General features: G+C 37.2%; 1 protein-coding gene across 1 annotated transcript in view; it reads right to left on the minus strand.

Annotated features, from left to right (window-relative positions):
- Positions 1 to 3,556: 3,556 nt before the first annotated feature.
- The window catches only part of BPNT2 (3'(2'), 5'-bisphosphate nucleotidase 2), a 41,168-nt gene continuing 21,491 nt past the window's right edge, over positions 3,557 to 23,233 (minus strand). The window contains exons 3-5 of the mRNA XM_007538830.3: positions 22,634 to 22,729; positions 12,631 to 12,792; positions 3,557 to 10,883 (exon numbers count right to left, since the gene is read on the minus strand). Of these exons, the coding sequence (XP_007538892.1) occupies positions 10,612 to 10,883; positions 12,631 to 12,792; positions 22,634 to 22,729 (530 nt within the window). The 3' untranslated portion in view covers positions 3,557 to 10,611. The remainder of the gene's footprint in view (positions 10,884 to 12,630; positions 12,793 to 22,633; positions 22,730 to 23,233) is intronic.

The following is a 23,233-nucleotide window of genomic DNA, read 5'->3' on the forward strand; positions in this document are numbered from 1 at the left end:
AACCAGGTCTGCCACCGCACCAGCCCCCAAGATGATGGTTTGATAGAGAGGGTGGGTTGTACTGATACTTTGAGCCATTCTTGAAGAAATGTGGAAATGTACCCTTATGACAACAAAAGTTCTATAGACCAACACTTCCTCAATAAATTGACATTAAAAGAGATAAATAGTCAAGCACATGAGCCCCTTGGAATATACCTAAAATAGACCTACTACTAGCTTTTTCCGAAATGGAGACCCCCAAATCTCACCTGCTGTATTCTTGCCTTTAGATTCCTGATTATTAAACAATTTGTTCTGCTTTATATCTTAAAGCTTTTTCAGCCATCAAGTTGCATATGCTACCATGACGTCAAGCTAACTTCCCTGGCAGATGACCTCACCAACGTACCCTGGACCCACATCTCTCCAGATCCCTGCCCCACTAGGGAAAGATAGGGATAGGCTGGGAATATGGATCGACCTACCAACACCCATGTTCAGCAGAAAAGCAATTACAGAAGCCAGACCTTCCACCTTCCCTGGGTCCCTACTCCCAGAGGGATAAAGAATAGGAAGCTTTCAAGGGAGGAGATGGGATATGGAGTTCTGGTGGTAGAAATCTTGAGGAATTATACACCTCTTATCCTATGGTTTTGTAAATATTTTTATTTTATAAATTAAAAATGTTTAAAAATAATTTTAGTACAAGAGTGGTTCCTCTCTTTTAAGAAATGTGTTTTTTTTTTAATTTATTGAGTGCAGGTAGATAGCATAATGGTTATGCAAACACTCTCATGCCTGAGGCTCCAATATCCCAGGTTCAGTCTCCCACACCACCATAAACCAGAGCTGAAGAGTGCGCTGGTAAAATAATAATAATAAATTTTATTTATTTTTGAATATAGACAGAATTGAGAGGGGAGAGTCAGAGACAGAGACAACTGCAGCCCTGCTTCACCACTTGTGAAGCTTTCCCCTTGCAGGTGGGGACCAGAAGCTTGAACCTGGGTCTTTGCGCACTATGATGTGTACACTTAACTAAACAACACCAACACCTGGCCCCTTCATTCAGCATTTTATATATCCTGTTTTTTCTTCCCATCTTGTAATTTGAGAAACTACTGACAGTGTTATTGGGGGAAGGGCTCCCTAATATGTATCTCTTTGCTTCCTTCTTGCTACTTTCAGAAGTCTCTTTTATCTTTGCCATTTTAATAATGATCTTGTTGTACATATTTATTCTGTTTGAAATCCATTGAGCTTCTTGGATCTGAACCTGGATGTTACTATTCCTTGTTTGGGAAGTCTTCAAATAAAAATTCTGCCTTCTATCTTCTCCTTCTAGAGCCCTATATATGATATTTCTCTTAGTATCCCATAAATTTCTTGTTTTCATTCTTTTTTATCTTTTTATAGGTTGTTTCTACTTTCTCCTCTAGTGTACTGATTAACTTTTGACTTTTACCATACTGCTGTTGAGCCCATCTATTGTAGTTTTTAGTTGTTACTGTATTCCTTAGCTCTATGGTAGGTGTTTAGGTATTTTTCACATTTTTTCCAACCTTGTTGAGGTTTTCTTCCATCATGAGTGTTTGGCAGCATCTGTGTATCTAGTTCAGATAGATCTGTGCAAGACCAGGTGTTCACAATCAAATATGTGCAGCAGTACCAACAGCCCTAAAATCAAATGGGCCCAGACAGGATTTAACATTGAGAGTGCCTGATGGCAGTTGTGTGCCAAGATTGAACAGTTGTGTGCCAAGATTGGGCATGATGAAGAGTTCATGGTTTTGAATGCCTGGTAACAATTACGGTGCTCAAGTTTGGACTTGCCTAAATGGTGACTTGGTAACAAGAGTGTCTGGTTCCAGTGAGTCAAGCTTAAGCACATCTAAGCAAGAGTAGATGTTTGCAATCACAAATGCCAATGGTAGCTATGGCACTGCAGCCAACTGGACCTGGAGGTCACTTTGGGGTTCAGTCCTAGGTTAGACCAGGCCTTATGGTTACAAGAGCCCAGCAACAGCTATGGCAGTGGGATTAAGTAGGATCTGGTATTTGAGGTCACAAGAGTCCAGCAACACCTGTGAGCCAAAGCAGAGCTGGACTAGGCATGACCAAGGACTAGTCAGATCAATGAACCTCTGGGTTGTCATAGTTGCACAGATCTCAGCAGGGAAGGGAGGTGGGATACTAATGCCAGGGCAGATCTAAAATGAGGCTGGAGACTCAGTGCCAACAAGTGATGGGGTATGCACTCTACGACTGATTGGGGGGGAAGAGTCTGGTAGGTGACAGGACAACAAGGAAACAGAAGGCAGTGGAATCCCCTCTTCTGCTGGCTATGATTTGGGAGGCCCAAGGGGGGTTATGTTGACAGTAGCAGTGTAGATTGGTTACTAGCAGTGAGGTATGTAGTGGCAAGGTCAGGATTGTTTTGCCTGCCAGGAGCAATCACTCTTGACAAATGCCTATCTCTAACTGGCTTAGCTTTTGGCTGGAGGTGGGTAAGCACTACTCAGGGATTTGACCCCAAGATCTATTACTACGAAAAAAAAATTCAATATAGCATCAACCAGCGGCCCCCAGCAAGGTTGCAAGACAAAACATCTGCCAATGACTTCCAACAAATTCATACACAACCATTTCAGTATTATAGGGTCATAAAACTGGGAGAGGGTGTTGGAGTTCAGTGCACATCTTCCCCTTCTCAAGGAATGTTCCACACTTTAGAATTTTTCCTGATTGACAGCTGGCTGCCATGTAGTGGGGTTTCTTTCCTGGCATAGGTGTCTCTTTCTCTTCACAGTTTCAGAACTGTTTTTGTGCAGATCTTGGGTTTAGTTTTGTTGTGCCCACAAAGGGAGTACACAAGTTATCCCTTTTCAGCCAGTTCTACCTTGACCCAAAACCAAAAGATCTTGTAGGAGCTAGATGTTATTTTCTCACCCTTCTACAAGACTTGGGGAAGACAAAAGTCTTGGACTTCTTTTCATCATCCTTTTCCTAATACCATCGCACTGCAATTCCATTGTCTTTAGCGCTTTTTCTGTCATTTTCAAAAAAAAAAAAATCTAGGTGGGGCTCAAGAGCATAATAGTTATGCAAAGAGACTCTCATGTCCCAGGTTCAATTCCCCACACTACCCTATGCCAGAGCTGATCCGTGCTGGGGGGTGGGGGGAGGGCAGGGTGACCACTGTAAAGAGTTCAAGTTGGAGTTTTGTTACAGCTAGGAATGTCATATACATACATCCATTATCCAGTGTATAATTTTACATGCATAGCGAGAATTCGGTAAAAATATTACATTCAAAAGTAGCTATATTCAGAGACAGAAATTGGGATAATTACCAGGGCTATTGGGGGGGGGTAGATTGATAATGAGTAATGGACACAAAGGATCTGTTTGGGATGATGGTTTCTTCAGGTGGGTAGTGCTCACAGCTACACAACTGTGTGAATGCATTTAATTCCACTGAATTGCATACATAAAAATTATTAAAATTACAAATCTGTGGTATATCTTCCCCATAGGTTAAAAAAAAGAGAGAGAAGCAGTGTGGCACGCCATCTCTTTCAGACATGACCAATTTATTCAGAAAATTAAATTTCCAGTTTCGCAGAGAACAGTTTCCAGGAACAGAGAATTTGGGATAATCTTTTTTTTTTTTTTTTTTTTTGAGAAAGTCACACTTTAGAGCTAACTGGCCATGGTGTAGTATGTAAAAGAAAGCAAAATTTTAAAAACATATTTAGTGTGTACGGCATGAAAATCTTAAGTATTTATAGAGGAAGCAACCAGTTTACACAACTGAGGCATGAGAAATATGAGTGCTAGTAGTAACCCTTTATTCCATTTAGTTCACATATATTAAGCACCTAATTTGTTCAAGATATTGGGCTAGCTGCTAGAGTTGAGGTGAAAAATAACAAGTATCGCCAAGATGTAATCCCTGTCCTTTAGAAGTATACAAGTTACAAACAGCACATATAAAAATGAGTGCTCTCAGTGAGGTACACAAAGACTGCTCTGAAAACATAGAGGGAGGAGTTTACTTCCAACTAGACACTAACATCATGACCTCCTTTAAGTTTGTTGGTATGGGTGAGGCAACTTATAGCATGTCTACTAATAAAACTGGCATCTATATATAACTTGGCAACAGAAAACGTTCTAGTTTGTCTAGTTTTACATTGCTGAAAGACATATGGATAGTCAAAAGTAAAGAATTAATCTCTCATCAATCCAGCATGAGAGATTAATAGGAACTGCAAAAATAATAACAGAGTTTGAAGAGACATATATAGGAACACAACCTCATAATTTCATTGTAAACTCTACATCTAATAGCTTAAGTAACATCATCAAGGTGGGGTAGGGGCAGTGAGGTGAACCTACTAGCAGCACCACAGCTAATCATAGCAGAACATGGTCTCACCTGCTAGACTATCAAACCAGTACTGGTTACTACCAAAGGTGGACAGTACAAGTGCATGGAAATTAAAGTTGTCATTTTACACATGAATTAAAGTCCATAAAGGCTCATTCCTAAGTTCAGTGTGAATCACAGGGATCTAAAAGATAATTTGGAAAGATGAGGTCTTTATAGGCTAATTAAAGATGAGTTGATCTGTTCTATTTTCTATTTATTCAACACAGAAGAAATATTTCCTGAATAAAACTTCACTATATATCACATACTCCTCAAAAAGAATTTTATCAGCACATACTACACACCTCAAAAGGAATTTTAATCAAACATACTATTAATGAAACAATACAATTTCTGCCTTAGCAATTGATATCAAACATGCTAATTATAATGGTTTCAGGAACTCTTATAGACATAATATATAAATTGTTTTAAGAGCCACTGTTCTGAACTTCTGAAAGTTTGGGTCATAATATTTTATTCTCAAAGGAAACTAAATTTCATTTTCCTACAGAATGTACCACTCAATTTCTTTTTCTTTTTTTTTTTTTTAGGGAGTCAGGCAGTAGCACAGCAGGTTAAGTGCATGTGGCACAAAGTGCAAGGACCGTAGTAAGGATCCCAGTTCAAGCCCCCAGCTCCCCACCTGCAGGGAAGTCACTTCACAAGCGATGAAGCAGGTCAGCAGGTATCTACTATCTTTCTCTCCCCCTCTGTCTTCCCCTCCTCTCTCCATTTTTCTCTGTCCTATCCAATAATGATGACAATAACTACAATAAAAAACAAAGGCAACAGAAGGGAAAATGAATAAATATAAAAAATTTAAAAAATATTTTTTTTAAAAATAGGGAATTTTTTTCTGTAAAACACTTTACTAATGGTAAACTGGAATGCAAACACTTGTCAGGCTTTGATGAAATAAAAATAAACTACATAACCAGCACCTCATAAAACCCAAATCTCTTTTTGAAATGCAAAATCCAACTTTTTGCCCTCTCAGTAAAACCAATTATCTCCTTCTAGGAACTGCAGTTTGTTATGTTATACAATATGTAGTATTTTAAAATATGAACTACTTTAGTTTTAATAAAACCTTGATATAGTATCATTAAGTTATTTTTTAAAACCAAAGTGACTCAGAGGATGAAAACAGACAGTAGTATACTGAAATCATGTAAAAGTAAACATGTTTTTGAAACCTTAGGGTGAGGCCCACTTTTCTGCATGCTATTCTCAATTCAAATCAAATATTGCATCCACGGATCACAACCTAATCAACGCAACGAGTGCCACCCTAACATGCTTCACTTCAGACTGTGACCAGAGACTACACATGTGGAATGACAACCCTTCAGCTTCATCATTCGGGTGAGACCTTTCCTTTCATAGTATATTCTCTAATTCCATTCCAGGTGGTGGTCAGTCCCCAAACCTAGATATAGTCCAGGTCCCCTGAGATAGAGCATAGGTTCACACGTGCCCATAAACTAGGGAAAAATATATACCTGAAAGCAGAAGTACACAAGAGCATGCAGTGAATACCCCCCAACACTTCATCTGCACTATTCCAGTCTTTAGGTCCATGATTGTTCAACAATTTGTTTGGCTTTGTATGTTAACTCTCTTTTCAGCCACCGGGTTCCGGATGCCTGCAAGATGCTAACCAGACTTCCCTGGACAGACGACCCCATGAATGTGTACTGGAGCTCCGCTTCCCCAGAGCCCCACCCTACTAGGGAGAGAGAGGCAGACTGGGAGTATGGATCAACCAGTCAACGCCCATGTTCAGTGGGTAAACAATTACAGAAGCCAGACCTTCCACCCTCTGCAACCCACAAGGACCCTGGATCCATACTCCCAGAGAGATAGAGAATGGGAAGGCTATCAGGGGAAGGGATGGGATATGGAGATAGGGTTATGGGAATTGTGCGGAATTGTACCCCTCTTACTCTATGGTTTTGTTAATGTCTCCTTTCTTAAATAAAAAAATAATCACTAGTAAAAAAAAAAAAAAAGTAAACATGTTTTAAAGGTAATATATCCAGGCCTTATATTATTTTAAACAAACAAACAAATATAAAGGTGTCATTTCAGACCTATATACATCAAGGTGCCAGTTCTTATAAAAATGTACTTTAGTTGTAAATGCTAGATAATGCAAAAATAATTTATATTAGTTTCCTTTGACTTTAATGAATTTTCCCCAGCTCTAATACTGAAAACATTAAAAGAACTTAGATTTTGATGGCAAAAGGTCTGTTTTCCTCATGTAAAAAAAAAACAAAAACTTGATTTTTCCTTAACATATAATGCCCTACTGTTAAGGCACAACTTTTTTTTTTTAAGGATAAAAAAATGAAACCAGAGATTAATTTTTTACACAACACTTAAATGACAGACTTTTTGAAGGCATATGCTGAAAATAATATGCCTTAAATTTAAACAAAATCAAAAATGAAAAATCATTGTTTCTATCCAGGACCAGTCAACACCCAATCATGCAGTTGCAACTAAAATAACCCAAAGTTTTTTTAAACCAGTCAAAGATTGTCTCCATAAAACCATTTTCAAAGCATTATCAACAAGAGACAAGCTGGATGTTATTTTCTTTTTCAAAGGAATAAGGTGTGACTTTCCTGTTTTCTTTAGTTATGTATGCTTAAATCATTATCAACAGTTGTCACCTTCAAAGCATGAGTGAGCTCATCTTTTTTTCACTAAATGTTGAAACAATAGCTCAATTTTTGATCCTAATGGTCAGAGCAGATGTTTGCTTTGCATCCTCCCTCCTTTCCTAGCCTCTTCTTAAGACACATAACCCTACAAAGGTAGCATCCAGTAAGTAGAAAGGATCTGTACAACCATTACTTAAAACACAAAGAGATGCTTGTTATTCCATTATATAAGCCATAAGTAATTCATTTGAACATTGCTGTCAACTTTTAAAATGGGGAGAGGGGACAATTGCATACCAAATACAAATATGAACAGTGTTTTAGACTCTTGCAATCTAAGCTGAAATAGTGATATAGGTTATAATATTAATTTTAAAAGATGCAGATTTTTCTCCAGTAGGCTTATATTCTCACTCTCTGTTTTCTGTATTTCATTCTTTGAAAGATGGGTCAGATGAAATGCTTTGTAAAGACAGAAGCATCAACCTAGACTTGGTAATGTAAATTTGTATAGTTTTGAAGGTGACTTTCCTGTACCTTTTTGAGGAGAGTCTTTGAATAGTAATGCTAAACTAAAGCTCTGTCAGAATTGACTTTCCCCACTAGGAACTTGATATAATTCAAGGCTCAGTCAGTTCTCCCATAGGATTCGAAGTCAATTTTGGAGAAACAGGTCTAATAAGGATTTCACTCAGAGGTGGAGCTAAAGAAACAGGACGGAAACGGAAAACACAAAGTAAAACATGGACTGGGTATGGTATAATGCACCAAAGTAAAGGGATCTGGGAAGGGTGTACAGGGGCATGATGACAGTAAATGACCTAAGTTGGAGGTGAGTGTGTTTTGCAGACACCTATCACAGGGAGATGAGAAATTGTACCCATGTGTTAACAACTGTTCTGTAAACCATTAATGCTTAACAAAGTGACAGGAAGGAAGGAAGGAAGGAAGGAAGGAAGGAAGGAAGGAAGGAAGGAAGGAAGGGAGGGAGGAAGGAAAATATATATACTATTTAAGACTAGGAAAAAAAAGCCACTAATGGGTAAAGAAGTTAGAGTAGGGTACAGAAGTAGAAGAGCACAGAAAAAGGGAAGAGTTGCTGGATACTAGCGCTAATAATGGCACTACTGTTATTGACTATGATGTATCAAATTCACTTTTAAGAGGCAAGTGCCCTCTAAAAGCAAAGATGAGGGGGAAGACCAAAAGTCGATTATGGTCACTAAAAGTAAATTCTAGTTATTTGCTATAGTTTAGAAATATTCTTCTTTATGTAATTCTGAGAAATACTGCATGCCTTAGCATTCTTTAACTGGTATGTTCTGGCACAATGTCTCACATAAATAAGTATAAATACTGTTCACTGTACTTATACTAGTTTTGTAATGTACGTTGACTTTTAGAAACAAAAATTTAAGTGAACTTTCTATAAAAGCACTTAAAAATCATTAGTAACTAGACTATACTCAATAATTATTAAAAAATGATGCACTTAACTGTCAACCAGTATCTTCAATTTTGCACAAAATACGAATCCTTCACAGTCATTATCTACATGCAGATTAATAAAAAAAAAGCATAAAGATAAAACCAAAGCAACTATGTTTGCTAAGAAGAATTAGCTTCACTATTATTACATCAAGAAGTTTCAGTACTGAGAAAAAAAAAAAACCCCTCCAATTAATTCATTTCTTACTAGGCCAATCTTATTTCCCTATGATTAGTATACAATAAAGTCAAACACTTATACCAGAGGACTCTGGAAAGAGTATGTGTCATCTCTCCTGATTAAAGAGGATTTCCTCATTTCACGGCAAAGTACAAAAAATGAAGTCACCAACATTTACCAGGATCCCAAAGTTCTGTTTAAAATAATCAAATGTATCAACTACCAAAATTTTTAATGAAATTTCACTAAACAAAAGCCTGAGAGGTCCACTACCCTATCACATTTGTGACCAGATGTCAGAGACTGAGTGAAAATATGTGTACCCTACTAGAGTCAATTTCTTAATGAGAAATTAAAGGGCTCTAGCCAGTTTAAGATGCAAGCCTATAGATTTATGCACACTCTACCAGACTGGAGATGTCCATTCTTTGGTCAATTTTTATCCACAAGATAGGAAAATAACTGGAAAATTGCTTTAGGACAAAAAAATTTTTTTTCAAATGAAACCGTGAAAAAATTCCCTCAACAGTTTGTTATGGAATACAAAAACAAAAGCATCAATGTCATGATGTAATAATATTGTTTACATTAAGTTTCCAACTATCACTGAGAAAAGTCATCCAAATGATAATTCACAACACTAAGTTCTAGTTATGACACGAGTCTGTCATAACCTTTCTTCCAGTCAGATTCTGTGTGCCAAGAAAATCATCACAAAGGAACTTTAACCCTCATTATTTTAATCTGAAGCAAAATTAAATTATCTCTAAATTACAACTTTGAGAATCTGGTTAGGCTAGATTCATGTGTTAATGGTAAAAGCAAAAATAACTGATCCTTGATAATAAGAGAATTTCTATATCCAAACCTGGCAATTTTATTTAGAGTACAGGAACAAACTTTTTTAATGTAATGAAAGCTATCTTAATTTGTGTAATGTCAAATAACTCATATTAATAACAGAACCATTAATATTCTCATAATGCTTCATAGCATATTTTATCCCTAATCAGAAAATGTCCCAAAGTCCTAGTTCTAAGCCTGAATCTTTAGTACAATCCTTACAAGTTAAAGACTAAGTGTTGGTCAAGAGGGGAAGGATGAAATTATGTACTGTCCATAGGGTAAATGAAAATCAATAGCAAAATGGTAGAAATAAAGCTTTTAAGTACAAACATACCTTCCTTTAGAAAAGAAAATAAAACACACAAAGAGAAATTATAATTATAGTACTACTGTATGTTTATATTTTCTACTAACTGGTGAAGCTGTTATTAAAATTTCAAAGAAAAACAATTTAAGCTTTTTCTGTTTTAATGTGTAAGAAATACTCAGTAACAGAGCATTTAACGCAGTATCAATAAGTGTGTGGATTCTTGTGCTTTCCATCTGAATTAGCAGTAAAAATATAACCAATAACTTTATTCCCAATGAAATAGAACTGTAAAGCAATATTAAATATCTACATAAAATCAATCCTTTCTTCAGATCAGTTCTGTATGAAAATTCTAACAAATAGTGAAGAGTCATGTCATGTGAAAATGGTGACTTATAACAAGGTAGACTCAGCTATATATTTTAATTCACAAATATATATATATATAGGTGTGCCTTGTGTATGACAACTGTACGAAAATAGTCTCAAAAATAAAGACAATACTTGAGACACGAAGCAAGTCACTTTCTTTGATCTTGCATCCTATTACAGGAAAAGTTAGTCTTTGATGCTTCATAAATACTTTTAAAAGTTTAGAGGATGGCCTTAGCCATGCATAGTCTTTGAATGCTTTGAAGCCTCAAGCGTTTCAAGTTAAGTTCTGGATGTACTGTGACCAATTTGCTTTGCTTTCTTATTTATGCCCTGTCTTCTCTAGATCTGGAAGCTTTCTGACCAGTGCTTGGTGATTCATTCTGATGCTAGCAAGGAGTCCTCCTTCAATACCATCAGAACCAGTGTAACTGATTTCTTCACCATTCAAGGTAGTCATATGCCCCCCAAGGGCTTTTAAAATAGCATTGCCAGCACATATATCCCACTTTTTGATGTACGTGACGTGTATATATAAATCAGCTTTTTCTTGACTGCTATCAGGCACATCCAGTAGTGCTAAAACTTTATAACCTAAAAGAAAAAGGATTTAAAGAAACAGTTAAATTTAAATACATTATTAATAATAACAGCAATGGGTGTACAAGATTCTGTGCTATCTTTACAACTGCAAAAGTATAAAATCATTTAAAACTATCTTTTAATAAATAGGCGTTAATTCCTATTGGCAAAAAATATATACCATGAAACAAATTCTAGCTCCTCTCAAGTCTAACCAAATATATGCTTGTAATTTTTTAATACTAAAATCTGCTTTGTAGTTATTTCCTGTGGAGTGATATACACAGTATCTCGTATTTACCCACAAGTAGATATCCACAGACATCATGCAAAAATATATAGGAAAATTTAATTTGAAAAAAGAGACCTGGGCTGGGTAGTGGTTGACCTGACAGAGCACACATGTACTATGCGCAAGGACTAGGGTTCAAACCCCTGAATCCTACAAGTGTCTCTACTATTCTCCTCTTGCTCCGTCTCTGTCTCTATCTATTACCTGTGATACAAAATCTAAAAACAGGGGCTGGGTGGTGTCGCATCTAGTTGAATGCACATGTTACCATGCGCAAGGACCCAGATCCTAACCCCTGGTCACCACCTGCAGGGGAAATGCTTTGCGAGTGGTGAAGCAAGGTTGCAGGTATCTTTCTGTCTCTCTCCCTACCTCCCCATCCCCTCGATTTCTGGTTAACTCTATCCAATAAATAAATATACAAATATTTATGAAAAAATAAATAAAATAAATACCTAAAAACAGTAAAACAAACACAAACCAAACTGGGTCTAGAGTCTAATTTACCTCATTTCTACTAGGTAATTTTGGACACTAGTTCCTTGACCAACTAACAAAGAGCCTATAAGGAAATAATCAGATTTAGGAAGGCAAATATATGTAGTCAGAAAGTTAAAACTATTCTTTGCTTAAAAGTTAATATATGTTACTTCAGCTTTTATTACTGAGCTGAAAGGGTTGTTTTTGTTTTTTTTATATTCAGCACACAAGTTTCTCACTATTTGAATTTAAATGCTTTTGGGGCCAAAGACATAACTCACCAGTTAGGGTGAGTGCCTTGCCATGAGTACAGACCTGGTTCACTCCAGTACTGTGGTATCTCTCCCTTGTCTTTTGCTAATTGAATGAAAAAGTTGGAGAGCCCAGTTTCGCAAAAATAAAACAAGGGTAGGTAAATCATCAATGAGCCAAATCCAGGTAACAATTTTTGTACAGTCCTTAGGTTTAAAATAGCTCCCCCCCCTCATGTTTGAAGGGTAGTTATAAATAAAAAACTTAAACAGAGACCATATATATTGTCACTCTAAAATATTTACTACCTATCATACAAAATCTATGCTAAGTTAGGTAAGCACTAAATTCTCCAGCTCATCCCAGTCAAGCGAGCTGAAGTGTTGAAGCTTTTAAAAGTGAGGCAGGAATCAGCCAGCCTAGTAACATTTCTGTTGGCATCTTAATGTACTCAATCTTTCTCTCCCCTACAGTTAGAATGATAGGACAATTATTTCTGAAATCAGGTTATATATAAACAGTCTTATCACTGATGAGACAATAGTTTGTTTCTCACAAGAAGGCACATGTGGCTGATATACTACCCTAGAGTCTAATAAGTAGGAGACCATGTCTATATTGAAAGTTCACTGTCCATTCTCACTTTCCTCCCAAGAAGACACCAAATCTCTCCTTACATAAGTACTGACCCTGCTAGGAACACTTCACAGGGATTGCAAGGCAGTAGGGCCATACCTGCACCACCAGCCGGGATAATTGTAGTCTGGTTTCCAAAAGTCTGAAGAGCAACCTGCTTGACCATTCCTGAATGGGAGCGAGACACAATAATCCTTGGGGTCTTCTCATTGTAGGAAGTGCGAGCTTTCACATTTGACCCACCATCCACCATTGCCCATGCTGAAAAACAAATACAATTCTGTTAGCAGCAGAACTGGCAGTTTTCAAATCAGAATTCAAAGTACTGAGTTACCTAAATAAAAAATTTGTTTTAATTTAATCTTCCACAATATTACTTGTCATTTTTCCAAAACAGAAGGTTTTTTCCAAGTACAAGAGAAATATGTTTTTAACAAATATATATATGAAAGAAAAAGAACAACTTCCAGGTTCCAAAGTTCCTTCTTCTGGAGACAGGCAGTGAATCTTCACTGGCACTGCACTACAATTCAACTTCTCCCTCCACCTAATCCTACTGCCTTCCTGATCTTTCTCAAGAGTATTCCCTAGGAAATACCATTCACCTGAAAGTGATATTATTCATCTCAAGGTCTAATTCCTAAGGAACCCAACCTGTGATAATCTAAGACATAAATACAACTACCTACCCCAGATAATTCACATTTTAAAGCTGATTTTTCTCCTATACCACCTCTATGTCTTACTTACTCATGGCTTTAGTTATTTACATATTAACTCAATCCCCTGAGGAGCTCTACAAGCATAAAACAGTGAGAGGCAAGTGACTTAGATCTACGTATCATCTTTACTAAAGACTATTTTTTAAAAAAAATTCTAGATTTCAAAATAGAATACAAATTTTTAAGAAAGTGAGGAATCCCCAGAGATGGTTTGAAATGTCTTTTGTTTGTTTGTTTGTTTGTTTTGGTTTATAAATTTTCTCCACTGACTATTAAACTATACAAGAAAGCAAACTTACTCAGAATTATCCCAAATAGATTGTTGTTCTAGCAGGCACTCACTATGGCATAAAATATAGTCCACCATGGCATTAGCAATGAAAGCAGCTGCATTACCATGTATTCCTGGCTGGAGAAAAAAGTCAAGAAATTAACAGAGTGGGTTTCTGAGTTCCCAAAGGCTGATGGCATTCTCTTGGACAAACCTCACACTTCTTAAAAACACACAAAGTAAAAAAGAGCCACTATTAACACTCTAATCACTAGTGAAAAATTAATTGAAGAAAGAGACTCGCTTTAAACACAAATTTATGAGAAAAATGTAAAGTAAATACTAAAGATCAGCAGAGCAGTGCTGCAGGAATCCCCTGTGGGATAACTTCCAGTAGTGGTAGAACCCAAATAACGTCAGTCACTATTAATCATCTCAAATGAGAACTACTAAAAGTATTTCTGAAACAAGGCAACAAAGTGAGAAAAACTGGCTTGGAGAAGACATGGAACCAAAAGCACAGTCTCAAGAACATACTGGTTGACATATGACATCTTTTAGAAGACCTCTTGTAAAGAGACAATGCAAAAGAAAGCAAATAGAACTATAAAGTAAAAGAGAGAGTTGAAGATAAGGGCCCCACTCAGGGTAGCATCAAACAAGAAGTAAGAATACAAAAATGATGCCTACTAATCGAAACAATGATTTCCTCATGCTAATAGAAAATAAAGTTCGTAAGGTGAGAATCATTAAAATTTTTTGTCACTGCTCTCCCACCAAAAAATATATATGCAGAATGAAGAATATAACATTTCAGCCTATTTGAAAATACCCATAAAACAGAGCAAAACTACAGTGTAACATTCTTATATGATTAAAAATCAAGCAACAGGGGTCGGGCAGTAGCGCAACAGGTTAAGTGCATGTGGCGCAAAATGCAAGGACCTGCATAAGGTTCGAGCCCTGGCTCCCCACCTGCAGGGGAGTTGCTTCACAGGCGATGAAGCAGGTCTGCATGTGTCTCTTTTTCTCTCCCTCTCTGTCTTCCCCTCCTCTCTCCGTTTCTCTCTGTCCTATCCAACCACAACAACAACAATAAAAAAACAAAGGCAGCAGAAGGGAAAATAAATAATAATTAAAACATTTTTTAAAAATCAAGCAACAAAAAAAAAAAACAATATGTGATGACTTCCTTGGAATCTCAACCAATACTAAATAAATAAATAAATAAATATAAAAAGTTAAGGAGCAAAAAAACTGCTCAGAAAGGATGGATAAATAATAGGAATATATGGAATACGAGCTATTATAGCACAGGAAAGAAATAAAATGTCTAAAACCACCAAAGACTAGCACTATACTGTATCACAGGACACAGATAAGACAATGGATTTGTCCAAAAGCATAACAAGCACAGAAACAAAAACTAAGTGAAACAATTAAGCAGGAAAAGAGGAAACAGAATGTGGCATATACAGAAATCAGTAAAAGAAGAATCAGCAGAGGCCAGGCAGTAGCAAGCCTAACAGTGCACAAGTTATCATATGAAAGGACCTAAAGTCAAGTCCCTAGCCCCCACTTGCAGAGGGGTAGCTTCAAAGGGGCAAAGCAGTACTGTAGGTGTTTCTCTCTCTTCCTTTCTATCTCCCCTTTCCCTCTCACTCTAACAAAAGGAGAAAAACAGGGAAAGAGGAAAGGAGGGAAGGAGGGAGAGAGGGAAGGAAAAGAAAGCGCAAGCCACCAGGAGCATTTCCCCAGAGAAAGCTATGATGGCAATTAAAAAAAAAAAAGTTTACAATCACCAAATGTACATGTACAGAAGTTGCTGAAAAAAATTCAATAAACTCAAACTATTTTAATTTGGGGCTTTTTCCCTTAGCTTTCAGAAAGAGCATGGCTTCACTGACACCTCGATACTAGACCTCCAGAACTTCAAGAGAATAAAAACATTGCTTTAAATCAGCCTAAGAAACTTGCACATTCGGTAAAAATGAAAATCAAGAGATATTGCAAGTAATAAGACTAGTTTTTTCAATGTGTAAGAAATCAGGTAATATCACACCCATATTCTAACTCTTCTGAAGTAATCTACAAGACATGTCTTGCCAGCAAAAGCACTCTTAGCACCAAATAAAGTTAACTATGGGTTTAAGAGGAAACCAAAAATGGGAATAAAATTTGAAAATTATAATGTGTTTATATTATCTCATAACTAATTGATGAGAGTGAAAAGAAGCCATTTAAATCTGAAGAGACAAAAAAGGGCAAAAATATACAACTAAAATGGGACAACAGTTGAAAACTAAAATAAGCTTTTTTGTTGTTGTTGTTACCAGGAACTAATTCCATTGTTTCTGGTGGTTGTTTTCAATTTCTCCTACATAGAAGGTAAGAAAACAGGGAGGGCTAGAGAAAGGAGATACCACAGCACTACCTCACCACTCACGTGGCTTCCTCTTACAGTCACTCCCATGTGGCAATGCAGGGCTCAAACCTGGCTCCTCATCGGTCATGATAACATGTGTCCACTATCAGATGAGCCACCTGCTGACCTCTCCAAATAGCGAATTGGATTGCTGCTCATAGCAGAAAGCCAACAAGTAACACCTATAGAAAAGGACTATATAGTAGTATATGAAGAAAAAATTATATATTAAGGTGTCATTAAAAGTAAGAAACAAAATTTTAAAGTTAAAAGATAACTAGTTTGAGCTATATTTAATATATAAAATTTCCCTGTGACTACAGGAACTTAAAAAATAATTATAAAGACAGGAGTGGCAAGATGGCTCAGCTAGGAAGGCACCTGCTTGTTCTGCATGTGACCCAGGCTTGAATCCTGGCCTCCATGGTACTAGAGGAAGCTTCAGTGTTGCAGTTAACTTCTCTCTGTCTCCTTTTATCTGGGAAAAAAGGGAAAAATCCATAGCAGTGAGGACTTGGTGATGCAAAAACAAAAACAATAACAAATGAGAGGAAAGTCTGTTCTTCCCCAAGAAAATAACACTAGAGGTAGTTTACTCTAACTCCTTTCTTGAAGTTGGGAAAAGAAAAAAATAAAAAGCAGATAACTCACTCAGTAAAGGATACACTTTATCATGTGTAAGGACATAGTTTTAGGCCCTGCCCACCGCATGGGAGCATGATGCAAATGGAAAGCTTCACATGCAGTGAAGCAATGCTATATAGTGTCTCTCCTTTCTCTGTTGCTCACTCTCTATTAAAAAAAAATGTCTGACAGGAGTGGAAGAATCATGTAGGCATAGAACCCTAGTGAAAACCCTGGAGGCAATAAAATAAAATATTAGGTTGTCAAAAAGTTACAACATATTTTGCACAGTAAAACAAAGAAATATGTCATGACTGATTATAAAAATGTCAAATTCAATGAATTAATCTAGTCAGTTCTAACAAGAATTCTGATCAGCTTTTCTGACTGTTGCCAAAAACAATAGTATCTAGCTCCCATTATATTCAAGTGTAGCTAAACTCATATAAACATAATACTTTACAGTTGGTACTCTGCCAACATCAATATACTCTGGAGAAAAAGAAAAAAAAAAAAGAAATCAAATGAACTTTCAATCTAAGAATGGAAGGTCAACACCTCCCACCAAATTAAGGACTTATTGGTTCTTCAGGAATGTATATTCCAGCATGACAGACAAATTTGCTGCAAGTTATTACTTACAAATACATTTAATACAACTTGTTCCTAAGTTAGAAGATTTTTTTGACTTTTTATGAAGGGTAAGCCAATGTGGAAGAGAGAGCTAATCCTATGAAATACAGATTTTTTTTTTCCCTGTCAACAGGGTTATTGCTGGGGCTCAATGCCGGCACTATGAATCCACTGTTTCCAGCAGCCATTTTTTTTCCTTGTTTTTATTTGTTTGTTTTGTTCTATTTTTTAATTGGATAGGACAGAGAGAGAAACTGAGAGGGCGGAAAGATAGAGAGAGATACCTGCAGACCTTCATCACTGCTCATGAAGCATACCCCCAACAGATAAGGACCAGACACTTGAACCCAGGTCCTTGTGCATAGTAATGTGTGCAATTAAGTGAGTGTGCCACCACCCAGCCAGAATAAAGATCTTTTATATGGCTGCTAACCCTATTTTCCTTCCTTAGATGACCAAACTACATTATTTATATATATATATTATGCCTACGAGACATAAATTCCCTCTGTATTTCCTTTATTAGTTTTAATTCTATTAAAACTATTAATGTTCTATTAAATTAATATTAATATTCTATTAAAACTAATTATAGCAGTTCTATTTGTAACTAACTAGATCATATGCAACATTTGGTCAGTAGGATGAAGCAGAGGACTTCAAGCTGCTCTTTCCTAAAGCACAGAATATACGGAATAGATCTTGTATTCCTTTTCCCAACCTCATTTATCCTTAAGATAGTCTCAGTAACCAAAAGCACCAATTTTTGTGAGCATACTAAAAAAAAGTCACCTTATAATTACAAAAGGAGATAAGTCAAATCCCTAACAATATCAAGAAGACACTGAACCAGTCACTTGACAGCCTTATTAAGTAAAGAAAATAAAGCCCTCATTTGTTTAATCACTGTAATCAATTTTGCTATTTAGTGGCAATGAGGGAATCTGTCAAAAAGGATGAAGAAGAGCTTCAAAGACTTAAGCCCTATACTTAATTTGTGTATGTCTAGCTTTTCAGTTATCTAGAGACTGATCTGAATTTTTGCCACGACATTTTACGAAATGTGGAAATAAAAATGAATATAAGGCACAAATAATGAGTGATTAGCTCTTATAGTACTTTCAACCAAATGTTATTCTTTTTAAAAGTTTTATTTATTTTTGAATGAGAGTGAGAGACCAGAGTACCACTCAGCCACATGTAGTGGCCTAACTTATGCAAGGCGTCCAGTATGCCCACTGAACTACCAATGGGAACTGAAGTGATATATGCAAATTAAAAATCAAACCCTTAGTGTGAAATGTCTTCCATGTTTCCCTTTTGCCCTCTCCTAGAATGTGAGTGTAGCCGTAGAATCTTCTACTTTATCTGTTTTTTGAACAAGAGTTCAAAACAAGAGTTCTAGTTTATGGTAGTGAGGGGATTGAACCTGTGACTCCCCAGCCTCAGGCATGCAAGTCTTTTGCATAATCATTATACTGTCTTGGAAGAAATTTTATTATAGCAAAACAGCTATGTGAGTAAGGACAGTCTGGTATCAGGGAGCTGGCATGGCAGTCCTGGTCTGCTCACATATAGACTGTCCTGTTCTGCTCACTTACAGACTATTGTAACAGAGAATTAAATTATTCTGTTCGTGTTACAACAGTCCAAATTACCAGGGTAACTTCCATTCTAAATACCTTGGCAAGGATTAAAAGAAATATGTGAAAGTAATAAAGCAAATATATAAATAATTTCAAAGAAAATAACACAGTAACAGCATCAATCTTTTTTAGCTCATCAAATTAAAACTGTTAACTTTAAAATCTATCTGAATTAGAAAAAAAGAGATGAATGACCAGGGGCTGGTAAGATAGCTCACTTGGTGGCATAAGTGCACTGCCATATGCAAGATCTAGGGTCAAGGTCCAGCATAATATGAAATGTATTATAGCAACAGAAGAAGCTTTGGCACTGTGGTATTCCCCACCCCATCTCTATCTATCTATCTATCTATCTATCTATCTATCTATCTATCTATCTATCTCCCTCTCCCTCCTCCTCTCTTTCTCATGAGAGCTATCTGAATGGGGGAGGGAGTGGCCCAGAGCAGTGGTAATGCTTATGTGCAAGGCTCTAGTTAAATCAATCATGAAAATAAAATATATTTAGTTTTCAAAATGCAAAATCAATACTCAACTGCATGTCCAGCTTATCTCAAAAAAGCTTCATTTAACATAGTGATTCTACAAAGCAAATTATTTTTTTTTATTTATTTTTCAGAGAGGTAATTCAAGAGGGGAGGAGAAGATAGAAAGGGAAAGAGAGAGACCTACAGCACTGAATGGAATGGGATGAATGCAATGGAATGGGGTAGGGAGAAAAAAATGAAAGGAGAGGAGGGGAGAGGGAGGGGAGGAGAGGAGAGGAGAGGAGAGGAGAGGAGAGGAGAGGAGAGGAGAGGAGAGGAGAGGAGGGGAGGGGAAAAAGAAAAGAGAAAGAAGGGGGAGTAAGAAAAAGGAAAAAGAAAATACTAATATCTGTTTCTCTTTGTCAGACCAGTTTTTTATATAGTGTCAGCCATACCAAATAGATACAATAGAGATGGCTAGAATATATGACAGAGATGAAAGGATGGACGGATGTCCAACAGATTCGTTTCCAAGGACTGCTATAACAAGCTATTAAAATTTGGTGGCTTGGAGGCTGGGTAGTAGCACACCAAGTTAGGTGCACATGGCAGGGAGCACAAGGACTGGCTTAAGCATCCAGGCTCAAGTCCCCAGCTCCCCACCTCATGAGGGTCACTTCACAAGTGATGAAGCAGGTCTGCAGGTGTCTATCTTTCTCTCCCCCTTTCTGTCTTCCCCTCCTCTCTCGATTTCTCTCTGTCATATCCAATAACAGTAGTAATGGCAACAATAACGGTAACAACAAGAGCAAAAACAAATTGAGAAAAAGGCCTCCAGGAGCAGTGGATTCATAGTGCAGGCACTGAGCCCAAGTGATAACCCTGGAGGCAAAAAGAAATTGGGAATGGCTTGTAATAAGACAAATTTACTTTCTCACAAGTGAATGTCCAAAACTCAAAATTAAGATCTTGGCAAGATATGTCTCATCTGGAAGCTCTATGGGATTATCCACTGGATACTCCCTCACACACAACTGCCGTGAGTGCTGGCAATCTTCGTTGTTCTTTGGTTTATCTACATCACACCAATCTCATGACTCTACCTTCACATCATCTTATTTATTGTATATGTGTGCACTCTCTGTTTCTTATAAGCATATTCACGGGGAGTCGGGCTGTAGCACAGCGGATTAAGCGCAGGTGGCGCAAAGCACAAGGACCGGCATAAGGATCCCGGTTCGAACCCCGGCTCCCCACCTGCAGGGGAGTCGCTTCACAGGCGGTGAAGCAGGTCTGCAGGTGTCTATCTTTCTCTCCTCCTCTGTCTTCCCCTCCTCTCTCCATTTCTCTCTGTCCTATCCAACAACGACAACAACAATAATAACTGCAACAATAAAACAACAAGGGCAACAAAAGGGAATAAATAAATTTAAAAAAACTAAAAAATAAAAATAAAAATAAAAAAAGCATATTCACATTGGTTTAAGGGTATACCTAATCCAAGACGATCTCACATTGATATTTTTTTTTCTTCCAGGGTTATTGCTGGGGCTCAGTGCCTGTACCATGAATCCACTGCTCCTGGAGGCCATTTCCCCCCTTTGTTGCCCTTGTTGTAGCTTTGTTGTGGTTATTATTGTTGTTGTTGTTATTATTGTTGAGAGGGGGAAAAAAAGACACCTGCAGACCTGCTTCACCGCCTGTGAAGTGACTCCCCTACAGGTGGGGAACCGGGGGCTCGAACCGGGATCCTTACGCCGGTCCTTGTGCTTTATGCCACCTGCACTTAACCCGCTGCGCTACCGCCTGACCCCCCTCACATTGATATTTACCTCAACTACATCTGCAAAGACCTCACTTCCAAATAAGGTTACATATGCTCTGAGTTTGTTCTACATTGTTTTATGTACCCCTTGCCCACAAGCCACAAAAGGTATACTGAAATCTTAACTCCCCAGAATTAAAAATGTGGTCTTACTTAGAAATAGGATCATTGCAGATGTAATTAGTTAAGATGAAGTCATGTTAGGGTACATTAATTATAATACATGGTCATAATAAACAATATGACTGGTTTTTATAGAAGAGACAGAGAAAATACCATGAGGTGACAAAAACAAAGTCTAGAATGATGTTTTTATAAGTCAAAGAACACCATGGATTGCTTAGCTTAACAGAGCTAAGAGAAAAACATAAACGACTCCTCACACACACATTTCTGAGACATTTCTATGACACCACCTTAAATTTGAACTTGTTGCCTTCAAAACTGAAAAACTATATATCTGTTGTTTAAAAAACAGACCCTGTGAGTTCCTTTTTTTTTAATGACAGTTATACGAAATTAATATAAGAATAAACCAATGATACATAGCTACTAGGGTTGCTTTGAAAACTAAATACTGTCATCAATAACTGTGCCATCTTAGGGACTATTGGAGCCAAAGGGGACACCTTTCTTGGCTTTACTAATCAAAGTTAAGGCAAGTACCTTCACCATGTCAGCACAGTCACCTGCACAATTGTTTCCCTCCACTTCACCACCATTCCTATAGTATAGTCAAGAACTTGTGACCGTAAGTCAACATCAACCATTTTTGATATTGAGGTTAGCCTTCCTTTTAATGTCTATACTATCAATATCAAGTTCCCTTATTTACTTACTCATTTTTTTAGTGTTAGGGCCTCATGCCTGTTCCATCAACCACAGAATGATTCATTCATTTATTTAATTTAATTTAATTTAATTTAATTTAATTTTAGACAAAGCAAAAGACACCACAGAACTGCCCATCACCTTGAGCTGTCCTTGATGCTGTGGTGTACCTACCTATACAGAGCTAGGTCTCAAACCTCATGCATGGGAGGGTATGCACTCTACCAATTAAGCTATCTTCCAATTCCAATACCTCGAGCCCTTTTTTGATATGACAAAAATTTGCTTAGGCCCACTGCATTTTAGACATCAGAATACAAAATTCAATAGCCCTATACCTTATCCCCAGAAACATGGAGGAAACAGCATGGAAGAAACAGACAGGACCTCGATTTCTGGAAAGCCCATGCCCCACTATATTCCCAAGAATACTAAGACTCTCTCATCTCTATTCATCCAGTTTCTATCCTCTATGGAGAATAGAAGGTTGTCCTTTGTCAAATATGTTCAGCAACAATAATAAAATCTTCACTACATCTAGTGAAAGGAAGAGAGAAGGTAGGAAATTAACTAGATTACTGAATTGTATCTGAGATTCTGAGGATGTTAAAAGTTGTAAATAAATGTCGTAACAATAATAATGACAAATCTTTCTTACCTGTATATTTAGAAAATGGCTTATGTATCACTCCTAGCACAGGTTTACCGTTTACAGCTACACATACCATAGTAGTGACATACTGCCGAAGATCCTCTGAGGGGAAAAAAAGACACAATTGTCATAGTAACATACAGAAATTCAGAAACTCTGAATATGCTACAGTTTATTTCATTAAAAGTTCTTGCATGAAATGGCTTTCTGTCTTTTAAAAATTATTTATCTTATTATTTACCAATGAAGGAGAGAAAGAGAAGCAAAGTATCACTCTGGCACAGGTATGCTGGAGAACCAAGTAGGGGCCTCATGCTTGAGAATCCAAGGCATTGTCCAATGAGCCATCTCCCAGGCTTCATAAAGATTTTTAGACAACAGTCCCCTCAAACAGAAAGAGTACAGTAAAAGAAGGTATCTCACTGGGTAGGGCGCAAGTCTTGCTAGACGTGCAGCCCAAGTTTAAGTCCTGGTGCTGTGCACCAGGGGGAGCTCTGGTGCCATGGCATCTCTTATTTTGTATTTACATGGAGGGAAAAAAAAATAATAATGATAAAAAGCCCAAAGTAATGAAATCACAAGTGCAAAGACACCATCACCCCAAAA

The sequence above is a fragment of the Erinaceus europaeus genome, chromosome 1 (genome assembly GCF_950295315.1).
Source record: "Erinaceus europaeus chromosome 1, mEriEur2.1, whole genome shotgun sequence".
Classification (NCBI taxonomy): Eukaryota; Metazoa; Chordata; class Mammalia; order Eulipotyphla; family Erinaceidae; genus Erinaceus; species Erinaceus europaeus.